Genomic DNA, 22,133 nt, shown 5'->3' with positions numbered 1-22,133 from the left:
GGTAATCCATTATTCCACGAAGGAATGCGTTCGGCTAGAACCATCGAGCATAAAGAATACGCTCGAGCAATTATATTTAACCGAAACGGATTCGGTAAATACAAAAGCTGATTTGGTGTTGTCGTGACAATACCAAGTATCTAAAATCGAAACTGATAACTGCTGGGAGGTTGCAGGCAACCCCGAGTTGCAGTTTCAATTAAGATACAATTCGTCTCGGTCACAAACCGTAGAGTTAACTACAGTATGCGCCTACCCCCCGGACAATTCAACTGTTAAAAGAATCATGTCGCGAGGGTAATATACGTAGTATATTTGTAGATTCTGTACCACGACCTCCATCCTAAATTCTTTTCCTCTCGAGGAACGAGAATAAGGATTGGAGATCGACCGCCTTCGTTCTCTAGTCAAGAGAGTGAAGGAGAAGTCTTTCCCAAAGGAAAGCTTCAATGGTGAACATAATACCGAAGACGATAGTTCAAGCCAAACTGGAAGTTCCCGTCCGTTCTTCTCTATTCCAGGTTAATCGCCTACTGTGAGATACTCTTCTTTCAGCAGCAGTCTTCTTCCAAATGCTAGAAATTACAGGAATTCGAGCATAAGCGAGGTTCCCGATTATCGTGTAACAATTATCGGGGATTCTCGCTCACTTTGGACCGTGGTCTCGCCTAAGTGTTTGGAGATCGTAAAAAACTCGAACACTCTGAGTGCGCTAGAAATTCCGTAGAATTCTAAGCACTCTGCGACACCCCCCACCGAATTCGTCAAACGATATCGGCTGGTGGTCCTCTCGATTCCCGTAGAAATCGAGAAAGGGGCAGGATCCCTCCTCAACGACCGGGGCTTACGTCAGGTAGGACCCGAAGGTCCCCCCGGTAGCGCAGCCCCTAACGTGGGATCTTACAGAGAAATCTCTGTAGGATCCCTCCCCTTTCCCTCGTAGCCGTAAGGAGAGAGGGAATGGGGAGGAATTGGATACTGGCTCGCCTTCCCAGCGGAACTAGCAGTTGGAGAAGAAAAGGAGCAGCCATCGCCGTAATCAGAGCCTGGGAAAACGTATCGTCAGGAGAAAACGTTTTCCCGAGGAGGGTTACGAACTCATACTGTAGGTAAGGGTCTGCCGCCACTGTGAACGTCGTCTGGGTGGGGCTGATCGACACCTGACAGGAGAGAGCCGATACCGTCCTCCGACTCATTCCAGTCCTCGTCGAGGTCGAAACCTCTCAGGAGGACCGAAGGGGTATTCAAATACGGTGTCCGAAGACACGTAGAAAACGCCTCTGTCGCAGTAGAGGAGGTGAAGTAGCTTGTTCGACCGGCCAGAACTGAGAGAGCCTTCTTGTCTGGAGACGAGAGACTACCTGGTTCAACACAGTCGGCAAGCTCCGATCGCGGCAGACCCACCGTCGATTTGGGTTCCCTCTCAGGCCCCAAAACGACTCGAGCCGAGACGTGGCTCTGCTGGTGGGAGCGGCGATCCTTCCCCGAGGTCGTTGTGCTGACGAATCAGCGCCATAACCTCGGCAAAGTTCCTCTGGATCTCGGAAGTCACAGCATCTTGCAGAGTGGGACCGTTAAGCCCTTCGAACAAGAGCATATTCCAAGAACCTTCCTCCTAAGAAGGGGGAACAGCGACAGCCCTCTCGGTCTTCTCCATCCACTTGCGCATACGTCCTGGCCGGTCCAAGAACCGTGCCTGGCACGTAGGGCATCGTGGTGGGATCATGAGGGGCGCACCCCTCACGATCACTCCTCAATACCTAGCTCCTCCCGGTGTAACCCGAGGAGGTTGAAGGTACGGGAGAGGCAGACCTGACGCTCCCTCCTCGCTTGCTGGCAGAACCAGCAGGCTTGGAGGGCTGCAGGCGATCGTCAACCCGCGGTGGCGATCGAGCTGCAGGCCTGGTCGAACCGTCTCGCTGTGGAGAACGGCTGGACTGAGCACAGCGGCCCCCGATCTGAGTGTCAGAAGAGCTGGTGCTGGTTGCCGTACCCGATCGCTCTCTGTGAGAGCGACGGTCAGGCGACCTGCAGGCTCCACGGTCACAGTGAGACCGGTGCTTGTCCTCACGGCACGTCACGTCGCTGGTTCCAGCCGTGGCTGGCACCGGCGAACGGGAGGACCTCTTCCCAGCCTCAGCCCGTGGCCGGTCGTGGACCGTCACGTCCCCGGGTAGCCAGCTGGTCGCCGCGAGAGCGAGAGCTGGTCTGGTGAGAGTCGCGTGAGCGGCTGTCACCAGTCTTCCGCCCCGTGCCGTGAACCTGACGCTGAGCGAGCTCAGAGGTCTGGTTCCTGGCTGCACGGTCGCTGGTAGGCGACCGTACACTCGGTACCTCCCGCGAACGAGAGGCCGAGACGGACCCTGATGCAGTGGCAGAACCACTGACACCAGGCGAGGAAGTACCGGTGTTAGCCGGTACCCCTCTGGTCCCCGTAGTCTTCTTCCTTGCGGAAGAAGAGACGGGCCCCGCTCCCGAAGGAGCAGGAGGACCAGCGGAAGGAAACCCTCCCGTCCCACCGAGGTGAGACGGGTCCCGAGAAGCTCCCGAGGGAGACTTCTTAGGAGGGAGGAGGCAACCTTCTTCTTCCTCGGCTGTGAAGCCTTAGAAGTCGAAGGGGAAGAGGCGGCAGCCGACGACGATGAAGAAGATGAAGACGACGACGACGACACCTTCCTCCTCTTCTTCGTCAGCTTCCTCAGGACAGACGTAAGATCTACCATCCAGGGCGGAGCCGGGGCTGCTGTAGCCGAAGCCACAGGGCCCGGACGCACCTGTACAGACAGACCATAGTCTGGGGTAGTACCACCACGAACAGGGACGACGTCAGCAGGTATGGGCATCTCAGGAACAGCAGGCACAGCCAGCACAGCATCGGTAGGGACAGCCAGCGCAGCAATGGCAGGGACAGCCAGCGCAGCAACGGCAGGGACAGCCAGCGCAGCAACTGCATGGACAGTCAGCCCAGAATCGGCAGGTACGGCAGGCAGCACCGGAAACACAGGAAGTGGAGCAGCAGCCAGCAACATCCTGGTACCGGCGGCAGGTCCAGGGGCGAGCTCTAGGGCAGTGGAAGTGTGGTCGCGGCAGCGCGGCAACCACGAGCGGCGGCGGCACGCCCCCCTCTCGGTACGGCGAACGGCACTTCACAGCGGCTGTAGGCAAGACTGTTACCACGTGGAAAGGCGAGTACACCAGGTGAGGAGGGACGTCGTCACCTGGAGCGTGGTCACCACTCCATGGGTGACCGCAGTAGGCCCAGACATAGAACCGCAGCCCCTGGACACTAGCACGCCCTGCAAATGGAAGGACGCCCATACCTCACCAAGGTCCACCCTCGTGGCAGTAGCACCTGCGGAAATAACAGTAGTAGTGATTAGTGGGGGGAAGTCCCCTCGCGCGGGGGGGTGAGCCCCACACCGAACGAGTGGAAGACCCGAATACAATTGTACATCGGGCACCGAGCGCCCTCCCCCGCGCTCGACGGATCGGGCGAGGAGAAGAACGCAGATAACCTCCCCCCCCCCCGAAGGGGAAGGGCCATCTGTGGGAGCTGAGCGGGGGGGGGGGGGGGGGGGGGGGGGGGGTTCTCGTTCCCCACCCACCCCCGCACAGCGCCCATGTACCCAACAATAATAATAAGAGCCCGAGAGCAATCGTGCCCTCGGCCGAATGCAAGGGCATAAGGATCAATTCCCCTGACTGAGCGGAACTTGAACCAAATAAATATTGATGCAATCAATAATAAAAGGAATAAAACAAAATGAAAAAGAATCTTGCATTACGATTCACTTCACAATGAATAAGGGCTCGGATCGAGCGCATTTGCGCCCTCGGTACCGAGCGCAAGGGTAAAAAAGGATCCATTCCCGATTATGAACGGAAACCTTGATCCATAATGAATTGATGCAATCAAAATATATATGAAAATGAAAAAGAATACTGCGCTTGCGATTTCACTTCATACAAATAAAAAGGGGAAGGATCAATTCCCGGGAAATAGCGGAAACATTGATCCAAGTAAATAATGCAATCTCAATAAAATATGAAAATGAAAAAGAACTGCACTTGCGATTTCACTTCATTCAAATAAAAAGGGGAAAGGATCAATTTCCGGGTAAGATCGGAAACTGATCCAAAATGAGTATTGCTACAATCAAAATAAATATATGAAAATGAAAAAGAATACTGTACTTGCGATTCCACTTCCATACAGAATAAGTTTTCGTGCCGAGCGCATTCGCTCGGCAACGGGACATACAGAGGTCAAAAAAATATAAATGAAAAGGGCACTTACTTACGATTTTCATCTACACATTTTTTCCAACCAAAATATAAGCTCGGAGCGAGCGCTCTCCCGCCCTCGGCACCGAGCATACACAATACGAGGATCATTTCAGGGGAAAATGAATTCCCGCACTTACGCCCTTCAGACCCGGCACTCGGGTAATCGGAGGGCGTGGAGAAACCAAGATCCTTTAATTCGCAATTGAATTCAATGGAAATAAATATGAAATGATTGTACTTACAATTCAGTTTCACTAGATAAATAGAAAAAGAAAAACACAACCATGCGAAAGCAACGACGATGAAGCGGGCAGAGAGCGACGATACACGTCTACACGTCAGCAGGCCAAAAGCAAAATTGGTTTGTTTACCTCCCAGTCGCGCGCGCCTGTCGGACAAGCAGTTAACTACCGAACCCCTTGTTCGAAAGCTTACGACCTATCCAGCTGCCGCTAGTACCTTCCTATTGTAAAAGGACCGAAGGTTTGTATGCCGTGTCGGAACAAATTATACTTGTCACAAGGGCAAAGTAAATTCAGACGACATCCAAATACAGGGGAGGGAAGAGAGCTATTTAGACCAGACTTAACCCACATGAATTCGCTGATATTTTGGAATTCAAAAGAGTCCGCTGTACAAACTTTTTTATCCATGGCATTAACAATGAGTGAACCTATCCAGGTCTATGATGACTGTAAAAATATCCATAATTATAACAAATAAACAGATATCAATACAAATCCCAAAGAAAATTCGATATTACTGGTAGTAAATTACTAGACAAAGAAGTGGAAAACGGAGCTATTTGTAAGATTGCCAGGCAACATAAGAGTCAAAGAGAAGATTAATCATGATTCTGTATTTCTCTATGCTAACTGAAATTAAGTTGTGATAAAATCTGATCCTATGTGCCCTAACAAAAGTTTCATATTCAATTTTCTCGCGCGCATCCTCTGAGGTTAATTTTAAAAACTTTATTAATAGGTAGGAGGTGCAACGAAAAAACCCACTATGTAACTAATTTCTAAATAAACTTTGGGTTTTTCAAGAAAATGTGACATTTTCCCATGAATGTGATTTACCTGGATTGTAATAAGCTAATGTTGCAAGTAAATAATCCATATCCATATCGTGATACTTCTAAATGTCTATGAGGTTCAGAAAAAATTAATTCATTTTGATGTTATAGAAATTCTATTTCCTTATTTTGTTTATTAATTTTAAAATGATTGCAAGTTGCATTGCGCATACCGATAGACACCTGTACCTAACGTCTGCCTTGCCCATGAGAAGTTCGGGCTAAGCATTCCTTTCTCCAGTCAATCTGCTTCGCAAGCAGAGACGACACACAGATGAAGCCTGTGCAAGCAGATTATTGAGGTTAAAAGGAACAAATGCTGATACGGCAATGATGACGTCGTCACTTGGCAGGAGATTGCTCTCAGCCAGCTAAGAGTTACGTTACTTGCTGTAATAAATACGACTTTAGGATAAATTTATTATCTTTTAATACTCGACCCACACGAAAAGAATGTCTGAAAAAAAACAGTACCAAAATTGAATAATATATTAGTTTCATGTTGGAAATCAGCATAATTGTAATTATGTTAAATTAAATATTCCTTATTCAAACTATATGAAAAAGGTTTCCATACAAATTCTATATATATTATTAGCCCTGTATAAGATTCATATAGGATTATTTCATAGATAACATTTTCACTTCTAGACTTCCTGACTTTAAAATCTCTTTTATTTTATTTTATTTATTATTATTTATTTATCATTTATTTTTTTAATTTTTTTTTTTCATTGACTACGAATATAAATCACCGGGACAGACAATATGTCAGTAGATTTTGGATATGTGTTTGGAACTTTTAGCTTATTTGTCATTTCTAAAGCGTTAAGTTAGAGTTCAAATCTTTACGCATATATATTTGGATATTTAATTATCTATGGTTACGTTTTGCTTATTGATTTTATCGTGATTCCTTTTTTATTATAATTTGTAACCCTTCCGACTTCTTACGGAGTGTATTATATTGACTCCACTTGTATCCATATTTATCTTATTTATTTTTATATTTATTATATATATGATAAATTAATTATAATTATTTGATAAATTAATGGTTGGCTTGAATATGTGGAAAAGTGTTCTAGCGGCGTACCGTATAAGGCTACTTGCGGCATCAATTCTATAGATACAAGATATAAATGATAAAGGTATTTAAACCGCGAGAACCGCTATAATCCAGTTCGGATCCAATATCACGAGTTGTAACTCGTAAGACATTGACACTTCCTATTTAATTATCCGTTATTCTACCAAACCGATTGACTCTGGGTGATAAAATATATTATTGGTTTTCTTAATGGAAAGGAATTCACACAACGTGTTAAGGAGATTATTATTGATTTACACCACCCGAGTCAGATTATCATGTGTTGAATTCCATGTTTACTGATTTAGCACTCATAAATATTCCTAACGCACTCAATTGCGGTGTTTGTTTTTAGTGCTATTAATTCTATATAACGTGTCAAGGAACTATTAACACTAAGAAGTGTTTATTCCCTCTGTCAGACTCGTAATTCTGTTAATAATTCTACGTATATTCTTTCAAGGATTGATTTGGCACAGGATAGGCCCTTAAACTGACAGGTGTCTTAGTGTATCCCTTGTTTTCATGACACGTGTTACAATTAGTTATGTGCTTTTTATATCTGTAAGCATTGTAGGCCAGTAAAACAGTGATTTGGCTTTCTGTGACATAGGAGGGAACCCTAGATGACGGAATGCAACCAGTTTATGACGATTGGTATGAAAGAGATTATTATTACTACCTGGTCGTTAGTCATCTGCTGTGTTCTTCGGGTTTTCCTCGTCACGGACCTACATATAATATTACATTTGATTACATTATTCTGATACACATACTTTAAATATATTTTTGCTTTAGGGTTTCTGCTCGAAGTGTTTATTGGTTTGCTTAGCCGCTGACCCTGTTTCCGTTCGAAGTGTTTATTGTTTGATGTTTATTGCTGCTGACTCTGTTTCCGTTCGAAGTGTTTATTGTTTTGGTTATGTCTGTTGACTCTTGCTTTGTTCAGTTTGTAACAGTTCTGCGCTCCAACCCAGATATTCGATGCTCGCGATCTCTTGGGTTAAGGAATTTTCTTGTTTAGATACAGTTTTAACAATAGGCACGGATGTTTCTATATCTTTTAGTCCAATTAATGGTTCCTTGCTGTATGGTGCGGGATTGCGGGATAATGCGTCAGCTATGATATTTGCTTTCCCAGGTAGATATCTTATCTTGGCTCCAAAGACCTGAATGATCATTTGTCACCGAGTTCCTTTTGGACTGTGATTAAAGCCTTTGAAAAACTCGGTAAAGGACTCATGTTCAGTAAAGACTTTATCAGGATAGCCATAGATTATGAACTTAAAATGTACTAGTGTTAAAGATACCTAGCCCTTCCTTGCCTATTACTGCATATTTACTTTCAAAGGGCTTTAGTTTACGTGAATAAAAAGCTATAGGAAAGAACTGTTTATCATATTACTGAAGTAGTACCCCCCACCCCCCTTACCCTTGGTCTGAGGCGTCTGTTGCAATAAAAAAAAAAATTCCTTATTTAAATCAGGGATTTTTAAGTTAGGTGAGCTGCATTATTCCGCTTTTAAGATATCGAACGCCTGTTGATGCTTTTTAGACCATAATAAATCTACGCTCTTCTTCGTAAGATCTGTTAAAGGAGCTGTCATGATTGAAGAGTTACATATTTACATACGATTGTAATACCCACTACAGCGCCAAAGTGCTGTATCCCCCTTTTACGTTAATAGGTACCGGAAAGTTATGAATAGCCGACACCTTACCATGGACTACTTTAAGACCTTGACTAGACACATAAAACCTAAATAAACATGTTCGGTTTTTAAAAACTCACATTTAGATATTTTACTCTGAGATTATTTGTCTTTGTCTCTGTAGCACTAGCTCTAGTTTATGTGAATGTACTTCTAAGGTATTAGAAAAGATTACAAGATCATCCATATAGGCATGTAGGTTATCCCCTAAAAGTCTCCAAACACTATATTGTAATTGGGGCGCAACGTAAGCCGGAGGAATACGTAAAAATTGATAATGTCCCCTGAGTGTGCTGAAAACGGTGTATGAGGTACAATCACTTAGGTAATGGTATCTGGTAAAAGCCTTTAAGTAAGTCCAAGCTGGTGAAAAAAAAAATTTATTCTAACCTAACAGAGATAAGATGTCGTCGGTACATGGCACTGGAAACTATCGGGAGTCGTTTCCTTGTTTAAGCGTCAGAAATCTACGCAGATACGCCAAGTCCGATCTTTTATGGCATGACGTTTGAGGGAAAAATTATATGGGCTTATTTGATTTCCTAATGGCTCCTATTACTAACATTTTTCAACTGCGTCATTTACCTCTATTTTGAAATTTCAGTGAGAGTCTATACGAAGGTACGTATATAGCTTTATGTTTGTCCTTAGACCGTATTTTGTGTTAAATTACATCCGTTTTTCTCCCAGAGATCACTCGCTAGTGGAGAAACTTCCTGGTATTCAGGTAGAAGATAAAAAAAATTTCTGCTGAATCACCTCTGCTTGAATGACTTTACGGATATTACTTTAGATAGATTATCAGAGAGATTCATCCACGACTGGTTGGGCGGGATTAAAAATTAGCAACAATAAAAGAAATGCGATATTTATATGTATAGGTTTTTGTGGATTACTATATTAACTTGTTTGCAGCGAGTCAACCGTGTCTGGGGCTTTGTTCGCGGAAATCGTTATATTTCAGAGTGTCGGGAAGGATTAAAATTTCATTTCCCAGCAAAGTCTTTTTTACACGCACTAAGACATTCGAGGGTGCATGCTTCTCGAGATTTTGCGTGCAAAGTGCGACTGCGGTTGTGGGAGAATTCTGTTGGGTCATTTGAACAATGTTACGATTTATGAGACAAATGTATAGTTCCTCTATATAAGTTATTATTTGATTAACTGTCTCTTTTTTGTTCAAACTGATTCTAATATGTTTGAAGGTTTATAGGATTTTCCTTTGATAAACACGCCTTATTTTGCAGGATGTAAGATAATATTTTGTGTATCCCTAGATGGATATCTTACAATTACACTAGATACAGATCAATGTTTTTTATAACTATAGAGGTATCTGTAAGCGCTCGCTTATCCGGACTTCTCATTAGGAAAGTTCGAACAACAGACGGTGAGTCCGTAAATACAGGATATTACGTGTACTAAAGAAATAAAACAAGATACTCTAATTTTTACGGCGCGTACAGTTGGGCTTTATCCACCACTACTTATAATAACTTACGTATTAAAAAAAAAACGAAAACCTGCTCTGATTACTTTATACGGTCGTGTGTTTCATAGGAAAAATCCTTTTTAATTCAAAAAGATATTGGCATGTATGAACCAACATCGCTTTTCCCCACTCTGCTAGAGTCGCTTATTGTGTGGAATTTGCTTTGCTTTGAAAACTTCGGCAGTTTTGACTGACCTTGACCGCTTGACTAGGTGACACAGTCACCGAGTTTGCTTGTTTGATTCTGAACGGGCTACTGTTTCTATTTCTTTTTGTAATAATTAGGATCCTTCTCTTTATTACCATCGGCAACGTATTGTGTGTTTTTAGCATTATGTTGCTGGTTACGTATAAAGCAATGAATGACGAGCTATTAGGAACTGAGCGATTACTAATAAGACAAGTTATCTCTACTGTATTCAATATTAACTGTTTGTACTTCATTCTTTGCTAAAATTTGAAATAGTGAGGGATCCTGGTCAGCGCATTTAGCCTGATGAAAGTTTTTTTACAGACATGTTATTCCTTGCAATCCAGCCATATTTTTAAAGTTAAGTTGAGTCATTGAGGTTCGATATTTTATATAACTCAAAAAGCTCAAGGCTAAAACTGCGATCGGGACTTTGCAAAGGAGCATTTATTGTCATGACCCGAAATAGTGTTACCTCTAATTTATCTAGATTTGTACGGGTGTTCCACTTGTTTTTGTGTGTTTTCTAATCACTACGGTGCTTAACGACCCTATCCATGCATCTGTATAAATACAGACGTCCACTGCGTAAACGCATATTCACTGTTTAATATGATTTGTTACGTAAGGGATTAATATCCCAAAATGATAAAATTAACATAGTATATGATTATGATATTTCAGTAGAACTTCTGGAAACAGACACTCATGATAAAAAACTCGCAGTAGCGAAATCTCAATGATGTAGATAATTTCTGTAAAAAAGTAAGATTAAGAATGTCTCGTAACTTCAGCCACAGGAATAACGAAATTCGACCTGCAAAGGAAACACTCAAAGTTACTCCAAATGAATAAAAATTGTACTTAGCTTGCTTTTGTGGGAAGTCACGGTGTTCCGATAACGACACACGGCCTTGGTCCTCCTTCTCTATTTAGCGGATGACCTGGTTTGGCTTCAGTTTCCCCCGTGCGCGTTGTTTCGATGATTCGAGCCCTTGAAAGATCCGATGCTGCAGACGCGTTCGGTTGTTTCTTGCAGAGCCGGAAACGCTCACTAACGATGTTTTCTTGAATGATTCTAATGAGAGACGAAGCTTGCGTTGCCGTAGGAAAAAGACACGTCGGTTTTGTTTCTTGAAGTTATTCACTAAACGATGATACTAAGTTGGTTGAAGAATCTGTTGCTTTCGTCGTCGTTGAAGAGTTCTTATTGTTTTCTGAAGTCGCTCACTAACGATGATACTAGGTTGCTTGAAGAATCTGCTGCTTCCGTCGTCGTTGACTTCTTATGATACATGATTTATTATTCTGGTTTTTCTTCGTAGGACGTTGTAGAGTTCTTCTGGTACGCTGGCCACCAATATTAGGGCTGTGCCTTGTATGATAAGGCGCCCTATGAGGTAATGTTAGACTTGCGATAATTTTACGCTAAGTCGGTTGGTATTGCACTTCCATCTTCAATGGAGTGTCTTGGGGTTTGTAGATCACTTACGAAGTCGGTATTATCTTGTTGGTTATTACGACGATGTGTTAAACTCATGGTTCGGTGAGGAGGTTCTTGTAGAAAACACGAAGTATAAAAATAGATATATATTCTTCTGAAGTTTTACATGGTGAAGATCAGGTATGATTGTACAAGTCTTCTAATAACGATAGCTTGATCGCTTCTGCCAATGATGATGGCTAATCCTATTCCTCTACATGATAAAGCTTAGGTAAAGAGGTACAGGTCTTCTAATGACGATAGCTAACTCTGTTCTGCCTGTCTACCATCTCTGTTACAAGTTATGAAGGAACAGACAGTAGTTCGAACATATGAACATACATACAAATGACATAGTTACATACGAACACACAATCAAATGAGACACGCTACAGATCACGTAGGCCGTTTGAATTATAGGTCGGGGTAGTTGTCTCAAGCAGGGAGCTTGGACTAATGTTTATAAACAATTGAATGACTACAGGTGACGGCATGTTATCTTAGCCTACATACTTATTGTATACGTCATCTTTAGCGTCTCTAGTCTGATCACATTCCTGCAAGCAATCTTTTATATATATGGACTAACATTCCATATTATTATTATGTAAACACTTACATATATGCCATCGAATGAGGATGGATGTGCATTGGATACGAGCAGAGGTGATAGAGAGACAGGGAGTTCGAGTGAAGGGTGATAGAATTGCATAGTATATTATTAAGGAAAGTGCCAAAGACTGGGACTAGAACATATTGAAAGCAAGGGATATAGCAAATTTCTTCAGGGAATATGAAAGATATTGTGCAAAAAAGTATGTAGACAATAAGCTTCGGTGGCTGCAAGGATAGAAAGAATTGTTTGGGAGTGAGCTATTAGATTTTCATCAAACAATTATGAGTGTAGGGAAACAGACGTATGAGTTCATAAAAGAAAGAATGATTGAACAGGTAAAACTAGTGAATGAGAAATCTGATATACACAAAAATTGAATTTTAAGATCCACGAATGGGAAGTAATGAAAGTGTCTCAATGTAAGCTCAGCAACTTGAAACTCTAGCCTGAAAAAAAAAATGGGGAACAAACTATTATATGATAATAAAATGCTAGTGAAAAAGTTTCTGGCTAAATTTCCAGTTCGTGTGGCACAAGTTATAAATTTGAAGCATAAGTACAAGATGGGGTGGGAGAATGAGAGGTTGAAATAGAATATGTATTGTATTGGAATTAATGGAGGACTGAATTTGAAGATATGTCAGAAAAGAGGAATGAGGGAAGAGCGTATGAAGGGAGAATAGAAAGAATGAAGAAAAGGTAAGAGTAAGGGAAATATCGTGATGCAGTGGTATGTTATTTGGTAGAAATGAATAGTTTTAAGAGAGGGATAGGTGACTGGAATGAATTGGGATTGTATGAATGCTAGAAGTATAAGGAGAACCAGTAGCAGAACGAGGCTGGATAGGAGTAGAAGGGTAAGTTATGGACGCAGTAGTATTAATTCAGGCTAAGTTAAGTAAAGGAGGATAAGTTTTGAAAAATTATAGTTATAAGGAAAATTGAAGTTTCCATTCTGTAACATTAAGGAAATAAATTAGGTTAAGGAAAAGTTGAGTCTCATTGAATAACCTCAAAATCTAGAATTCTTTGTAACAGATGGTGGATATGAGAAGTATGATGTTAGCCTACCAGTTTTTAAGTGAGAACAGATTGGTTATATTTAACCTCTTTCCTCAACGTTTTCTCTCTCTACCAAAAAATGGCTTCTTTTCGATGTGTACTATTTTACCCACTGTTGTTTGAAAAGCTACGAAAGGGTCCAACCTTTGAAATGGCCTCAGAACACCCGTCAAGCCATCTAGCATTCTTTGAAAGTTTTGGCCACTTTCTTCCTTTTCTATGGTCAACTTTTGAAGAGCTACTGCTCTCATAATGATTGAAACATTTTTCTTGAAGAAAAGTAATATTTATCAGTACTAGTGTGAAAGATGATTTAGTCGCTAATCTCTGAAATACGAAGACGAAAATCATTACAAACTGATTTATTAGCTTAATTCTTTTGTATACAATCTATTACGTATTTATTTACTTGTGAAATTACGTATTTGATGCTGTATTGCTCTGGTGGCCTGAAGGAGTTGCTGCATTTCCAAATTTTCACTTCACATAGAAAGTACTGTACATTTTTAACATTCTAATAGAAACTAAACCAAAGAAGAAAGGTACCCTCTGGGTGCTAGCTTTTTCTCTGGTATATTTAGGATCTATTTATACTTAGAAAAGTGAGCTACAGGAACTTTTCACCGGTAGACAAAGGTCAAACCCAGAAATAAAATATTACCTCATTAGTATAAAGTTATGTTGATATAAAATATTAATCATGCCGCCCACAGTAAAGGTAATATAATACAAAGCAAATTAGCAAACAAAGCATAATTAAACAATTACCTTCCTGCAATGAACTTTCTTCCATTTTCTGCAGAGGAATTTTGTCATATCTATCATTTAAGCTTATTTCAGTGGCTACTTGGTTTGTCAAAATCACCTGCAATACAAGTATGTAAGTATTAGTTAGGAAACGACAAAAATACAAATTATCAATACAAACAATTCTTGTAAATATAGAGCTATTCTTTCAACAGGTCTGATATAAAAAGGCTTACCAAGTATTTCATGCAAAAAAGTGCAAAACTGATCAATTCCAAAATTTTCATATTGTATTTACAATTACAGTCCCAAACAGCACTATGGTTACTTCTACACAAATGTTTTTAATTGATTCCCTGCAGTTGCAATATATTTAACACTTAAACTTTTCTAACCATTTCCTCTGAACACCAAAGATCAGACTATTCCAAAGGGCTATCATTACCATTTTCAAAATGCATGCCAAACACATTTTCCATGATGGACTGAATCAAGGATGGTCACTGATGTTGTATCTTACAGTAAATGATTTTAGCATATGATATTGTTCTGTGTAGCCCTAAAACATTGGAAGTGGAGATGAAATTAAGGAAATTGAGAAGGACCATGGGAGACAAAATTAGAAAATTACTTAATTTGCAGGGAGAGAGACTGAAGAAATGCATGAAATTTCATATTTGACATGTACATAAAGAAAGGGTGGTATATTCTAAATAATGGTATTATTTCATCATTTTCTGGATAAAGTTATCTTGAGTCCCGTCCAATAAACTGTACACTGAAAAAAATACACTGGCACTAATACTAACACATATATTAAGGCCTTGAGCTAATCTCTTTAAAGTCAGCATCCAAGTTGCTTGAAGACTTCCTCTCATAAAAATAGACGTTTTTGAAGTTGTTGTTATTTCTCTCCTTATTAGTGATGCAATGGAATCAATAACCAACAAGCCAACATCATTTTCTATTGCACAGTCTTCCAGTGAACTCATTCTGAGGGTAATAAATATTCAGGAAATGAAGGCAAGCCATATTTAATTTGATGTGATGTTCTCTAATATTAAAGGCAATATGTATGTACCCACTCATCTGCTAAGATATTCATATATGCATATAAACACTCAAACATATACTTATGCAGTCAACCCCCCGTATTTGCTGGGGATAGAGACCACAACTACCCATGAATACCGAAAACATTTCAACACCAAAGACCCTCTCTAAAAATGCTTATATCTGACTATTTTAATAGTTCAAACACCAAATAGTATAGTACCTTAAACTATCATCTTAAAACACTTTAATATAATTTCAAAGTTATCTTACAACATTACCCTTAAAAATATATTGCTTACAACTGGGTGTGAAAACTAATCAAGTTACTCCTATATTCAGGCAAGCAAATTTTCTTTCATACAGTATTCAAGCCATCCCATTTCCTTTTACAAGGGAAACATTGGTAATTCACAAGAAGAAGAAGAAGAAGAAGAAGAAGAAGAAGAAGAAGAAGAAGAAGAGAAGAAGAAGAAGAGAAGAAGAGAAGCAGAAGAAGAAGAAGAAGAAAGAAGAGAAGAAGAAGAAGAAAGGAAGAAAGAGAAGGAGAAGAAGAGAGAAAAAGAAGGAAGAAGGAGGAGAGAGAGAGCGAGAGAGAGGAGAGAGAGAGAGAGAGAGAGAGAGAGAGAGAGAGAGAGAGAGAGAGAGAGAACATATGCAGATTAAAAATATTTAATACGTATTAAGTTTACATAAATCATATGGGTACTCACCAGAAATCGTTGCTGACTGAAGACAATGATGAATGAGCTGTGCAATCCCATGAATGAATGATAATATGACTGTACAGCAAAGCAGAAGAGTTACATCTCCTCTGGAGGAGCCTCTTCCCCTTCTTCAGGACCTTCAGTCACTTCGTGGACTTCTTCAGGGGTTTCAGGGGGCAGCATCATGGCCACATACTTCTCCATGCTGATGAAGAGGTTATTATAGGGCTTCATGGCAACATAACGGGCAGATGAAAAGTAAATAGAGTGTTCCATAAAAGGATCTCATGCCTGTCATCTTCTACAGCTCCCTGCCTTTCCTTAGAATTTGGGATAGTCCTCTGAATTGTTCCAAATCATCTGCCGTCTGGGGGTCAGAGAGTGTGTGAATAATGGTGGCGACATTTTCTTCCTTCCAGATCAAGCATATGACACTCTTGGGCATGCCATAATGGACGGCTACTCTGGTAAGCTTTCCCCCTCATACAAGATCAATAACTTCTGTCCTCTCCTCACGCATCATGACCATCCTCTGACGCTTAAACTCATTCCCATAAGACACAGAAAAAGTAGGGCACTAGGAGGTATCTTAGGACACAATTCAGAAAGATTCATGAAGTCACCATCAATACACACCACATGAACACTAGAAGCATACACACAGTGAACTGGGAAGCTGGGCAGAGATGCTGGGTCATTTGTGCACTGTATACAATACAAGGTACTGCATATAACAACACTGATATTCTGTGCATACTGTACATTTTATTGAAATTTTGTTGTGTTGTCAGATGATTTTGCAATGATATTAAAGTGTTTTAGGATAATAGAGCATATCTAAAATACTGTAATATACATAGGTAGTTTGTACAACAACAGGACTATGTTTATGCTTACAGAATCTGTCAATTCATTCTATTTTCATGATTAAATACTTTATGATAAAAATATTATTTTCAGATATTACAATAATATTAATGAAAACAGCAAAATATCAATAAAATTATTCTTTTTTTCTTAAAAAATGTTTACCCCAAGCCAAATACAAACCACAAAAAACTAGAATACATCTTGGGATGCTGAGATCCCTAGGTGCAATGCTACTTGACATGCTACTGGCTGGCAGTTGTACTACTGGCTGGCATTTGTAAAGTAGGCAATCCAGGAGCACCAATCATTTTCCTTGGCGCTGATTGGCTGTCTATCCCCAAGACTGTTAGATCACTGCATGTGCTTCTACTGGGCTAGTTTTGCTATTTATCTGTGTACTTTATCCATCGCTCTTTACAGTTTTAATCAGTGTAATTATGCCCTAAGATGGCTCCTAAATGCTCTGCTCCTTCTAAGGCTTCTGGAAAAGAGCCTAAGTCCCAGAAGAAGGTCATGACACTCCAGGAGAAGGTACAACTTCTGGATATGTTGACAAAGAGAAGTGATATGCAGCTGTAGCATGCCATTGTGGAGTGAATGAGAGTACCATCCACTACATCAAGAAGAAAGAGGCAGAGAAAAGACAGGCCTCAAAAAAGTTTCTACAGTGCATGATAAGACCATTGTGAGGATGGAGTCGGCACTGGTGGTATGGATAAAGGACTGCTGTAAAAAGAACATCCCTTCAACACCAACATGAAGTTTTCATAATAAAACTAATATTGTAATACTTACCTGAACACCTGAATTTGCCCTAATCCCACTTAGCACGAACAACTCTCAATTACCAATCCCACTAGTGGGAAATTTAAACAGCCAGCATTACCAATGCTGCAGGTAAAATCTGGTCACTTGAGCTACCATCACAGACGGTTGGCAACGCTGACACAGGCGTGTGCCGATACTCTTACCTTCATCAATTGCTTTATTCATTCAGGTGTTCAGGTATTACAATATTAGTTTTATTATGAAAACTTCATATTGCAATACATTCCCTGAACACCTGAATTTGTCTGATTAACCCTTAAACGCCGAAGCAGTAAAAAAAAAAATGTCTCCCGTGTGCCGGAAGTGTTTCAGAGTGAGCGAGGAAGCGGAAAAAATATTTTTTTCAAAAAATCACAGCGCGCTTAGTTTTTAAGATTAAGAGTTCATTTTTGGCTCCTTTTTTTGCCATTGGTTGAAGTTTAGTATGCAACCATCAGAAATGAAAAATATTATCATTATCATATATAAATAATGCGATATATGATAGCGCAAAAATGTTATTGTTATAATACAATTAAGTTTGTTCATACTTACCTGGCAGATATATATATAGCTGTATTCTCCGAAGTCCGACAGAATTTCAAAATTCGCGGCACACGCAGTGGCCGAGTGGTAGTACCATTCCCGCCGCTGGGAGGCGGATATCAGGAACTATTCCCATTTTCTATTTCATATTTATCAGTGCCACTGTCTCCTGAGGGGAGGTGGGTGGGCACTTTAATTATATATATCTGCCAGGTAAGTATGAACAAACTTAATTGTATTATAACAATAACATTTTGTTCATGAAACTTACCTGACAGATATATATATAGCTGAATCCCACCTTCGGATGGTGGGAAGAGACAGAATAGGATTTTTGGGAAACTAAATAAATTAAGTCGATGATATACATCTTGGTTCCTCACCTGTTAGCATAGCCGACTTCGTGATTACTGTCACCAAGTCTGCTTCTGCGTTACTAGAGTTGCCAGCGAGGTAGAGACCTGTAATGCTGGTGCGCTCTAGATGATCTGTCAACGGGGGCGTGACCACAATGTGACTAGACCATATGACCATACTTCTGAGGGCAACGAAGCTAAAACCACCACCTGACCTAACCTATCAAAGTTAGTTCCATAACTTCTAGGCTAAAGAAAAGGAACGCACCTCAAGCGACCAACCCTTCAAAGTTAAAAGCACACCTATCCCTTTTCTATAGGATAGGATTCGTGTTGCTTGCTGCCCCCAATAATATATCTACGGATATGTATGGTCCTAGCGGACTTACAGATCTCAAATGTCGTCTTCACATCCCGTCGGGAGTGTGAAGCGAACACAGAGTTGCTTCGCTAAAGCGTGGCACTCAGGATGTTACTGAGTGTCATGCTCTGTTGAAATGCTTCGAGGCCGCGCCCTCACCTCTTGAGCATTCATATTAAGAAAAAATCTCAAATCTTTATGCAAACATAATGAATGAGACTTCTTAAAAGAACTCCTTGACTATAATGCCAGGGTGTTCTTGGACATGAACCAGTCTGGTCTTTTACGGAACACCGCAGATTGTCCGTTGACCTCGACTTTCTAAGTTTTATCAAGATAAAACTTGAGAGACCCGACAGGGCACAGGACTCTCTAATGCCCTTGCCCAATAATTTGTGCCATACCCTTGGTCTCCAAGCCTTCGGGTCAAGGGTTAGACAGGTTTTTGTTCTTATCAAGAACGGAAGGCTTAGAGGACAGACCGCATTATGTCCTTTAAAGCTAAAACCTCTGATGATGGCTAAAACCTCACTAACCCTCTTTGCCGTGGCTAGAGCGGTTAGAATGTTAGCCTTCTGGTCACGTGTATTAAGTTTGCAGAAAGGATAGGTTCGAAATGCTTTTGGTATCAGAAACTCAGACTACGTCTAAGTTCCATGCCGGAACCTGCGATCCAGAGAATTTCAAGATCTCCCCAGACCTCAAAGATCGTGAAGCTTTGTTGTTTGACAGAACCGAATCTCTGAGCCTAGAGGCCGTCAACAACCTATTTGCATATTCTACAATAGTTAGGACTTCTAGCTTATCTCATACTTCATACGGAAAGATAGAACCATAAAGAAATTCACAGAGGTCGAGGTGGAGGAACAATCATTTCCCTTCACTATCTCCAGAAACGGCCCCCTCCGATTGAACACTGAAAATAGGCAGCACTGCTTTGCCTTGGCCAAGAGACTGCCATTAATCTTGAAGATCTTATCGCTTCTCAATAGTCTGAACGCCTTCAGACTCAGAGAGGAGAGATATTAGATACTTCACTAAGTGACGATGTTAGATTACACCAATTCTCTCGGGAAGGGTCTTTGGACAATTCTCTGAATTACCTGACCTCTGTGAATCCAACCTCTTAGAGGCCAACATGTGGCAACTAAAGCTAATCCTCTAGGATCATGAATAAGGGAACAACTTAAGAGGAAGCTCCTTTGTCTTCAATATTACGAAAAACTTAACGAAAGGACGCCCTCAGTCTCTCCTCAACTTTCGACATACTTCTAAGTGAGGATTACTCAGACGTCAGTAGTTGTTGCCTTCGATCGAGAAGACCCACACGGACGTGCACTAGTTTAACGAACCTCTTGAGGATCGTTACGTTCCGTGCCCAAGCCCATAACCAACTCTCTCTTCTTGAGCTATGAGAGAGCTGAGAAATTATCCGAGATGATTTGGGCCACTCGATCCAAACTCACCCTTCGAGGAACTGGAGAGCCGACCAATTTGGCTTCCAATTCTTTCAGACAATGTGCCAGAACATCTGTTCCTCTGTTCGGATGTCTGGCACCCTCTCGCTATCACCCGAGGTGATCCTCAAGCCGTTGAGAGAAAATTAGAATTATTACTAGATCTTTGATGTTATTCCAATTTCTTCGTGAGGAAAAATTGTAGAGGTCTGAATTGCTGTTTATTCAGGGAAAACAAGCTTCTCCAGCGAGGAAATGGTCCCCAGCAAACTCATCCATTCCCTCACTCAGCCTGCTTCCTTCCCTAAATAAGGCTGCGCTTTGCATAAGCAGGAGAGCATTATTATAGTGCTATGCCGCGGTAGATTCGTACAGAATTCTGTTACCATGCGGTAAACCCGCACCGAACAAGTATAAGAGATATCTTGTTGAAATTTTCTAAGTAAACGGAAGGCATGTTCATCCATGATTACTAGAAATTTCCTCAACCCGAGGCTAAAATTTCATGATTGTAAGGCAGAGAGACGGCTTATTCAGCCATTCCCGCAAGGGAGAGAGACGTAACCAACCGCGCATGTCACCGAGCTAGCCGGTACTGCGTAGATCACAGTAACAGCAGCCTTGTTCATCGTCCCGCACTATCTGCCTGAGTTGCCAGCTACTCCTTTTACGAAGGGATAGGTATGAAATTATCGAGCAAAAGGAAACTCTCAAGCAGGCATATTTAAACGAAACAAAATTCGCTAAATACAGAAGCTGAGTTGGTGTTGTCGTAACAATACCTGAAGAGTTGTTCTTACTCCGAAAACTCTTGGAAGGTTGAAGGGAGTGTCAATTAAATAAACATTTCTTTCGGCTTCCATTAGAACAACAGTTCTTTCGGCTTCTATCCGCAGAGGTAAATACGATATGCGTATATGACTTGACCCATGCGTTAGCAAAATGACGCAAAGATAAACTACGTAAGTATTGTAGTAATTTGAACATCGAATTCTCTACTACATCTTTCCTCGACGAGGAAGAGAGAAAGAAAGGAAACGACTGTCTACGTTCTAATGAATGAGACTTTTTTAAAATAACTCCTTGACTCTTTGCCAAGACTCTTCGCCAAGAAAAGGGGGTAATATTCGAATAGAGATCATCAAGAGAGAACCGAGGATCGAAAAGGACCGTTCAATTTTCTTATGATATTGGACATAAGACTTCTGGATCTAGTCTACAAGTCTTTTTCTTACTCCCCGGATGAGCCTCTGAAAATGAATGAGAGCTCTTCCGAAATTTGTTAATGAGTTTATCCGCTTAAACGATAAAAAAGGGATTTTGACGTAAGGAAAAATCTATTTCTGGGCGATTGGCTCGTGTCGCCAGCGAAATATCCTTTAATCTATTATTTCTAGGGTAAATGTACTAACACATACCAGAGAATAAATAAATAAAAAAGAAAAAAGGTCAGTATAACTGACTTGCTCACTCTCCCAGAGAGTGTCGGTATGAACACTATGGCGAGTGAGACCACTACCACGAGCCAAATGCCAATAGAATTCTCCCACTACAAAATCCCCCAAGAGGAGAGCCGACCCACAGAGTGGGCAGCACCTACTACTACTACTCCATCCCAGCTTTGCTGCCGACTGCTGCGCCTCTGGTGGCCATCCTGAAGTTAGCAGACAATCTTGGCGATGGGATGGGTAGGGCGGGATTTCGCTGGCGACACGAGCCAATCGCCCAGAAATAGATTTTTCCTTACGTCAAAATCCCTTTTCTGGGCTCAGCTCGTGTCGCTGCGCGAAATCGTACCAGAGAAATAGCACAAGATTGTAGAGAAATTTAACAAAACATAAAAAGGTCTCAAATAAAAGATAAAATAAAAATAAATCAATATAATTGCTAATAAAGATACATATACACAGTGATACAAAATAGAAATATTACTTAATTTAGACTTAATTCTAATAATATTTCTTAACTTAAGGTAATATACATATATACAGGAGAAATGTATCATATATGTACAAAAATGGTATCTGTGTAAAGCAATGTATCAAAACATTCTAAAGCAATTAACATAAAAGTTGAATAAAACAAACTCAACAATAATAAAATATAAAGGAATGTATATGACTTAATATACAAAACCCGTAATCATTATAATAAGATGTATCTCCTAGCATAAAAATAAGGAGATGACATCCACGAGATCAATAACCATCATCAAATGT

At 40.9% G+C, this 22,133-nt stretch overlaps 1 protein-coding gene across 1 annotated transcript in view; it reads right to left on the bottom strand.

Annotated features, from left to right (window-relative positions):
- The window catches only part of LOC135217661 (DNA repair protein RAD51 homolog 2-like), a 198,034-nt gene that overhangs the window by 48,708 nt on the left and 127,193 nt on the right, over nt 1-22,133 (bottom strand). The window contains 2 exon segments of the mRNA XM_064253628.1: nt 13,779-13,875; nt 14,567-14,750. Coding sequence (XP_064109698.1) covers nt 13,779-13,875; nt 14,567-14,750 — 281 coding nt within the window.

The sequence above is a fragment of the Macrobrachium nipponense genome, chromosome 7, assembly GCF_015104395.2.
Source record: "Macrobrachium nipponense isolate FS-2020 chromosome 7, ASM1510439v2, whole genome shotgun sequence".
Classification (NCBI taxonomy): domain Eukaryota; kingdom Metazoa; phylum Arthropoda; class Malacostraca; order Decapoda; family Palaemonidae; genus Macrobrachium; species Macrobrachium nipponense.
The sequence above is the reverse complement of the archived record's forward strand: the minus strand, read 5'-3'. Positions and strand labels throughout refer to the sequence as shown.